Source organism: Podarcis gaigeae, assembly GCF_964106915.1.
Source record: "Podarcis gaigeae genome assembly, chromosome: 3".
Taxonomy (NCBI): domain Eukaryota; kingdom Metazoa; phylum Chordata; class Lepidosauria; order Squamata; family Lacertidae; genus Podarcis; species Podarcis gaigeae.
Window position 1 is genome coordinate 16,896,247 of NC_139680.1, and position 8,729 is coordinate 16,904,975.

The 8,729-nt window shown below is 46.8% G+C and overlaps 1 protein-coding gene across 5 annotated transcripts in view; it reads right to left on the reverse strand.

The window, feature by feature from the left end:
* LOC310840323 (kinesin-like protein KIF16B) overlaps positions 1 to 7,377 on the reverse strand; it is a 102,006-nt gene extending 94,629 nt beyond the window's left edge. For 3 of the 5 annotated variants that reach the window (XM_083729958.1, XM_083729957.1, XM_083729959.1), the window contains exon 1: positions 7,195 to 7,284. Coding sequence is in view for 2 of the 5 variants with exons in the window: in XM_083729955.1 (XP_083586081.1) it covers positions 7,195 to 7,241 (47 nt within the window). In the remaining 3 variants the exon portion in view is untranslated. Of the gene's footprint in view, positions 1 to 7,194 lie in introns of all 5 variants that reach the window. The other 2 variants (XM_083729955.1, XM_083729956.1) reach the window with 2 other exon arrangements.
* Between the last annotated feature and the right edge of the window lie 1,352 nt (positions 7,378 to 8,729).

Genomic DNA, 8,729 nt, shown 5'->3' on the forward strand with positions numbered 1-8,729 from the left:
CTGCAACTAAGTTTTAGAATGGGGCGTGAGAGGCTGGGGAATGCCGAATTTTGGCATTGCACAGGGAGCTGGTGAAATTTGAGGCCCCTGCCACTGCCCAAAGCAGCATATATGATATTCATGTAAAGACATCTCTCCAGGCCCAGACCAGACCAGACCTGCTTACCTTCAGCAAGGTGGTTGTGCCATATGCCTTCAGATCACACCTTGACCCTCCAGAGAGGCACTGTAAGGAGTGCAAGCAAGTACCAAGAGGTGTGTGACCAGGGCCGTCTTAAGCATATTCTGTGCCGTGGTGCAAAGATCCCTCTGGTGCCCCACCCCTCGTTTCCCAGAGTTGTTGACCTTTTCCCAAGCCTCTGCGGGGATCGCTCTCCTCCTGCGGGGGCTTGGGAAGGAAGCTGCACGCCTGCCAGCGATATGGTTGATGGGGCACAGCTGGCGGGCATGCAGGAGGGAAAGGGGAGGCCACAGGCAAAGCCGCGCAGCTCCCCCACTCGCTGGGGTGCCCCTGAACGGCCGGCGCCCTGGTGCAACACGCCAGTAAGCCCAATGGGAAAGATGGCTCTGTGTGTGACAATACAGTAAATCTCTCTTTAGTGAACTTCATTCCATTCACATATCTTAGGTTCCAAGCCAGAGGATGAGATACAATTTCATCTGTCACATCCACATCTGTCACCCTTTGTTTTCAGTAAAATTTACTATTTTACCCCTTTCCCTTTTCCTTCTGTAATGGAACTCCTATTTGGGGACTTCTCTGGCTTTTTCTAGCCCACGTAGGACCAGTCTGAATAGTTGTCCTTGGTGAAGATTTGACATTTTCATCCCCAAAATGTTTCTGATTTGAGTTTCTATTGAAATGAGGCTGTACTTTAACGTTTAATTTTAATCTTGTTTTTAAGTTGTATTTTAATCAATTGTTTTATATCTGGTGTTAGCCACCCTGAGCCTTGTCTTGACTGGGGAGGGCGGGGTAGAAATAAATTTATTATTATTATAATTATAATTATAATTATTATTACTACTACTACTACTACTACTACTACTACTATGTCTAATCTCCATGCGCATCATCATCTGACCTGCCACCAACTTATGACAAAGTTCATCAGCAATTTTGAAGTGGCTTTCCTAGGCACCCATCTTTGCCTCAGTCCCTCCTCCTCACCAGAGCATACACAAGTAAAATCTAACACCTTGCTCGTCTAGCCATAACTGCCTTCCTACTAAAATTTCATGGGTTGCACCGAGCTCCATAAAGGAAAACAACTTCTTGGCTTATAACCAGCAATGACACGCAAATTCCTCAGGGATATTTCCTGGCAGCTCATATAATAAGGTAATATCTTGCAGCACAATCTTAACCATGTCTCCTCAGAAGGAAGTCCTGTTGAATTCAACGGGGCTTTTTCTCCTGGATAAGTGAAGATTGATCATTTTCTTTCCAAGGCTGCAAAGGCAACAAAATGAAGGCAAAACAATTCTGGCTAATTTAGTAAAGGGAAAAGAGTGTCCTCTGCTAAGACTGCATGGCTAATAAAGCTATTAAGGATTGCCTTCTCATTATAGTGTTGCTATAAAATTTATTTTATTTCATAAAATTTATGCGCAGCTTGATTGGTGGTGAGGTGGGGAAACAAACCCTCAAAGCAGTTCTATAGGTCAGGAACAGATAGAAGGTTTCCAATTCCCATTATTAAAAAAATCAAGGGGTGGGGATTAAAGGTACAGTAGAGTCCTTGTCATAATATATAAAACACAAACTAACAAAAAGCAGACAGATATAATAATGCAAGACGTAAAGAAGATATACAGGTGAAGACGAAACAACAACTACGGAGCAAGTTTGAACAAGTAATCCACAAGGACATGGTTGAGGGAGCCGGGTATGTTTAGCTTGGGAAAGAGGCGACTTAGAGGAGATATGATAGCCATCGTCAAATATCTCAAGGGCTATCACATGGAAGATGGCATAAGCTTGTTTTCTCCTGTTTTGGAGGGTAGGACTCAAACCAATGGATTCAAGTTACAAGAAAGGAGATTCCAACAAAACATGGGGAAGAACTTTCTGACAGTAAGAACTGTTTGACAGTGGAGACTCTCCTTTCTTGGAGGTTTTTAATCAGAGATTGGATGGCCATCCGTCACGGACACTTTAGTTGAGTTACTGCTGAACTGCTCAATGAGATGCTGAAGGGAGGGTCATGTGACTGTGCACTGGTGGTTAAGAAATTTAAATGGAAAGTGAAGATAAGTGATTATGGCCCAAACAATCTATGGGCCTCTGTTTAAGAATGATCATAAAAGCAACATATTATCTAGCAATGAAGCCTAATAAAGCCAGCTGCACCACAGTGAACTCTGAACAAAAGCTTTATTTCTTGCACACAAGTCAGACAGTTTTGACTATTCAGCAGTTAACCAAAACGAAGCTTCAGCTTTGAATAGGCAGCTTAACCTAGCAACTGTTTGTAATTTTGCTCATATTCTTGAGAAAGGGAGGAGCAGCAGAAACAGAGCTCAACGCTGTACTTGTCTAGCTAGTTCACCCAGTTGCCCTTATTTCCAATTTTCAGCGTGATATCTTACAATGGTCCATTAACTACTGGTGCTACTTTGTAATCCATCCTCTTGGGACAAAGTTTCATTGAAGCTGGAAAAGAGATCAGATGGGTTCAACAGTCACTCAAAATAGAACACGTCTCAGAAGCACTACCATGGAATATGGTGCTTGTGTAAAAGACAGTAGCCTGTCTATTGCAGAAGAAGAAGAGGAGGAAGAAGAAGAAGAGGAAGAAGAAGAAGAATTTATTATTTATACCCTGCCCATCTGGCAATATTAAAATATTAAAATACAATAGTGCATCAAACATTAAAAGCTTCCCTAAACAGGGCAGCCTTCAGGGCTGTCTTCTAAAAGTCTGGTAGTTGTTTTTCTCTTTGACATCTGGTGGGAGGGCGTTCCATAGGGCAGGTGCCACTACCGAGAAGACCCTCTGCCTGGTTCCCTGTAACTTGGCTTCTTGCAGCGAGAGAACCGCCAGAAGGCCTTCGGAGCTGGACCTCAGTGTCCGGGCGGAATGATGGGGGTGGAGATGCTCCTTCACATATACTGGACCGAGGCCGTTTAGGGCTTTAAAGATCAGCACCACCACTTTGAATTGTGCCCGGAAACGTACTGGGAGCCAATGTAGGTCTTTCAAGACTGGTGTTATGTGGTCTCAGTGGCCGCTCCCAGTCACTACTCTAGCTGCTGCATTCTGGATTAGTTGTAGTTTCCAGGTCACCTTCAAAGGTAGCCCCACATAGAGCGGATTGCAGTAATCCAAGCAGGAGATAACTACAGCATGCGCCACTCTAGCAAGACAGTCTGCGGGCAGGTAGGGTCTCAGCCTGAGTACCAGATGGGGCTGGTAAACAGCTGCCCTGGACACAGAACTGACCTGCACCTCCATGGAGGAGCAGATATTTAATCCTACCAGCCTTAGAAAATGTAAATGTGTTTACAAGATGGGCATAAGATTTCAATATCTCCACCGACCATGGAAATAAATGGATGCTAAGTATCCTTAGGTAGGAAAACCCAGCTCTGCACTCTGGTTTGTGCAGAGATGCAGTCAGTATTCATCACCAAAACTTTCTGAAGCCTCTCTTAACATTTATAGTAACCAAATTGCTCCCATTCCAGCTTTCAGTTTATAGCAGGCAGGAGCATGAAAACATGAGTCCTGAAAGTCTGGTAACTTCAGAAAAGCATTACCAAAATTACAACTCCACTCCAAATTACCAATACTTCACCTTCAACACAGTTGCTACCAATAACAACTTTTTAAATAAAAGATCTCCATATGGCAACACCCCCTTTTCTATTAAATTCAGGGGGAAAACACATCAACCAAGCTTTTGTTTTATTGTTAATCAATCTGAAATCAATAGTATTAAAAAATATTTCTGAAATTGTCAAAGCTGTTGAGTCTCAAGTAAAGTTAACATACAAGAAAGGCAAGCACTTTCTGACCCCAGAAAATAAATCAATGTTGTGGCACCAGAGAACCCCTAAACTGTGGGACATCCCCTCTTTGAAAAAAGCAGCAAATGCCCAAGGCTGTTTTGAGTTCAGAGCACATGCTTTTAGATGCATCATGTTCTGTCGCAAAGCAGCAGCGTTGTGTTCAGAGTGTAGGAATGCAACTTAGGTAACACTTATACCCAAGGATAACAATTTAGATGTTGTTAGCCACTCTAGGGAAGAATGGGATACAAAAGCAAAACAATATCATCTAAAAGTAGCTGATAGAGCATTTCTTGCGCAGTCATGAAATGACTAGTCTGTTCTGCTTCAACAACATGGGCCACGTTCAAAGCTCTTGTGTTAATTGACAGGGCCCTTAGCAACATGGGTCAAGGATATCTGAAGGGCTGCCTGATCCCTTATATCATGGCCCAATCACTGAGATCTTTGGGGCTCATAACTTCTGGAAACTGTACATTCAGTCTAATGGGTCAAAGTCTGTGGATCTCCCTCCCAGCTGAGATTAGACAGCTCCTTGTTGAACTTCAGGCCCATGACCATTATTTTGTTGTTGTTGCTCCAGCAGGCATTTTAAGGTAGTGTTTATTTTATTGTCCCATTTTCTGTGGATTGTTTTTTTATGTACACCACTTAGAAATGCAAATTAATTGTGTGGTATATAAATATCTTAAATAAAATAAGCCAACAATGGCCAGTGTTTTGTTCAGTAGTGCTACAAGAACAGAGTTCTGTTATGCTCCAAAAACTGCAAGCAGCAGCTACGGAAAATCCTTGTTTGTGTATTTTCAAGAACTTAAAACACATTTTCAAGAAGGTTACATAAAGATAAATGCTGTGAGCTTTATTGACTTTGTTTCAAAGCAAAAGATGCATGTACCACATTTATAGATTATTTAAAAAGTACTCTGTCATGATCCCTATATACTGTCTGCAACCACTTCTGTGTGTGTTGAGCATGTATGTGTACCACAACCACAAGATCCCACACTTCTTGAATAAGGTTATTGAGTTCCAACAGATTAAGCACGCAGAACTGTTAAGGACAGAATGTTTTCTAGTGCCAAGGAGAAGTATTACCTGTCCGATATCTTTTCAATCTTAGACACTCAATCTGAAATCTCATTATACTGCTTACTTCTTTCAAATTAAATTTCACCACACTAGTTTCATTCATTGAAATTATACCCCTTAAATTACCTTCTCTAAATCCTATCAGACTGGGAAAACAGTTCTACTCACAAAGAATCATACAATTTTAGAGTTGGAAGGGCACCCAAGGGTCATCCAGTCCAACCCCCTGCAATGTGTGTAGGGCATATGTATGCAGAATGATGAACAGGGTCAATTGCTTTTAGCTCCACCTCAGCTTCATGTATTATTTCAGTAACCACACATGTGAGGAAAAAACCCCAACGCATTTTCTCCTGTTCACAAGTAGGTGCTCAACATATTCCCTACACTGGTCACTTGCAAACTCACCCCAGAACAACTACAACTATGTAGGGAGATGCTGAGCTGAGGCACCTTCCCACGCTAAGATGACTTTCATAACAACTTTGAAACAAATAGATAACATATAGAGCTACAGAGGTGTGATAAAACCCACCTTCCTACATGTCTGGCTGACATCTGCCCTTCCAAAGAACTGACATGAACCTTTAGTGAGTTTGCTAGAAGCTGCCAGGGACAAAACGATCAATCATCACCAGTTTATACAAAAGCACAAGCTCAGCACAAAGCATCATAAAATTACTTTGGCAGAGTTTTACAGCCGGCATGCTTTATTTAAAGGGTGTGTGTGTGAACATATATGCACATTTAAACATGTGGTGTGTACACCTCCTCAATAGATAGTACACTTTTGTTTTTACCTCCTTTGGACACCAGAAATATGTTTGTCAGTACCTTGTATGAACAGAATTCTAAGTCTGGTGTGCTGGTTAAGAGTCCTGGACATCACCCTGGGAGATCAGGGTTCAAATCCCCACTCAACCATGAAACTCACTGGGCAACCTTGGGCCAGTCATTGGCTCTCACCCTAACCTACCTCACAGGGTTGTTCTGGGGACAGAATGGGGAGAAGTTATGTACGCCACCTTGAACACCTTTGAGGAGAGGCGGGCTATAAAGGTGATGAATAAATAAGTAGCCAAATAAAAATACATTATACTTTCCCAGATCTAATAAGTTAGGGCAACCAGATTTAAAAGGGAGGGGGAGAGAGAGAACAGATTCTCCTGTGCCCTTTATTTGTTAGTATCAGGGAAGAGACTCCCGCGGCTGTGAGGGGGGGGGGGGAGCCAGAACACCTCCCCAAAATGCTCTTTACTTTTGGATGTCGCAGGAGCCTCCTTCGCACCTGGCTCCCCAACAGTCATGACAGAACATGCCACTGTTCTGCTACCCTAGCAATGAGGCTGCCAGCAAGGCAGCAAAGTTTACAGGGTTTGAACAACAGAGTTCAAAGAGACACCAAGGGTCATCTAGCCCAACCCCCTGCAAAGCAGGAAGCTTTTGCCCAACATGCGGCTTGAACCCCCAGCCCTGAGACCAAGCTATCCCAGGATGGTTTACACCGGCATCTCATCCAGCAGGGAGGCAGTTTGTCCTTTTATTACACAGGAAAAGGGCATTTCAAGCAGGTGTCCTTGTCTTGTTTTGTTTTCCTTGTGGGTGCCACTCTGCCAGAACCTCTTCCGTAGAAGGAACGAATAAAAAGGCAGAGCTCGGTCGGTCGCTACAGCAAGGAGACTCCCAGTCTCAAAGTCGTGGGTTCGAGTCGCACCTTGGGCAAATGACCCCCGCCTTGTAAGGGGTCGGACTAGATGACCCCCGGGGGACCCTCCCAACTCTCCAATTCTAAGAAAGAGGGAAACTGTTCTCTCTTCTCAATCTCAAATCTCATTATACCAAAGACACTTTTTCGGTTTTTGTCCCCCCCCCCCCCCGCCCATCATTGCGCCACGACACGCACCCGGGAGCTGGCAGGTGAGGGAACAAGTACTGCGCGTGCGCGTTGCAGTCGCAGCCGGGCGGGGGAGGGAAGACCCACGAGGGGAGAACGTGGGAAGAAAGCGAAAGCGGGGGGGGGGGGCGGAGTGCGTGAGGGGAGGGGGCGGAGGGCACGAGCTCCTCTCGCTCGGCTCTGGCTGCCTCACCTGCGGTTTATGGGCCGGACTCGGACAGCCACCTTCACCGACGCCATGGCGCCCAGACCCCCCCCCTCCCCGCCGCCGGCCGGCCTGCCTACTCCTCGTCGCTCTCCCGGACGCGGCCCGCTCCGCCCGGCGGCTCCCCGCGCGCTGCCAAAGGCCGCCCTCCGCCTCGCCCCGCCCTTCAGCCGCCCCGCGCGCCGCTTTCGACTCCCGCAGCACCGCCCTGCAGCGCCGGGCGCCGAGGATGTAAGGGTGCCGCCGGCGGACAAACGCCGCCGCCGAACGCGTTGCGCGATCACCGGCCTGCTGCCCACCCGCCTGGGGAGGACCCTCGGGAGGACCCAGTGGCTCTCGCAGGCGCGCGAGAGGAGGGGGTAGGGGGTGGGTCAGGCCCGGGTTAAAGCGGAGGGAGGGGGAGAATGGTAGAACCGTAGGCTTGGAAGGGGGACCCCACCCCCTAGGGTCGCCCAGCCCAGCCCCCCTGCAAGGTAGGAATATGCACACACGCACACGGCGGTCTGGACAACCGAGGTAAAATACCAACAGCAGGAGTTGGAAGGGACATTCTGGGGTCATCTAGCCCAACCCCCTACAAGGCAGGAATATGCACACACACACGCAGATTGCACCTGTGCAATGAGTGCAATGAGATTGAGTGTTGGGGGGGGGGAAGGCTCGGTTAATTTCATTATACACATGTACACTGGTGGCGCTGTGGGTTAAACTACAGAGCCTAGGACTTGCCGATCAGAAGGTCGGCGGTTCGAATCCCCGGGACGGGGTCAGCTCCCCTTGCTCGGTCCCTGCTCCTGCCAACCTAGAAGTTCGAAAGCACGTCAAAGCGCAAGTAGATAAATAGGTACCGCTGTTGCGGGAAGGTAAACAGTGTTTCCGTGCACTGCTCTGGTTCGCCAGAAGCGGCTTAGTCATGCTGGCCACATGACCCAGAAGCTGTACACCAGCTCCCTCAGCCAATAAAGCGAGATGAGCGCCGCAACCGCAGAGTTGGCCACGACTGAACCTAATGGTCAGGGGTCCTTTTACCTTTACCTTTACACAGGTTGTACATTGACAATAAAGGTATTATTATTATTATTATTATTATTATTATTATTACTATAATCTGCAACCTGGGCATGAAGAACAAGTGCCACAGTTCTGGTAAAACGTCAACAGCAGCAGGAGTTGAAAGTGGAACCCCCCAGGCGTCATGGAGTCCAGTTGCCCCCCCCCCCCCGGCAGCAAGGCAGGAATATGCACACCCACCCATGGAGATCGAACCTGCAACCTGGGCATTATCAGCAAGTGCCAGAGGTCTGGGCAACTGTGGTAAAATGCCAACAGCAGGAGTTGGAAGGGACCCCCCAGGCGTCATCAAGTCCAGCCCCCCTGCAAGGTAGAAATATGCACAAACACACAGGGATTGAACCTGCAATATCAGCAGGTGCCACAGGTCTGGCTGACCGGGGTAAAATGCCATCTAGCCCAACCACCTGTGAGGCAAGGAAGTTGTTTTGATCCATGATCCAAATCATGCC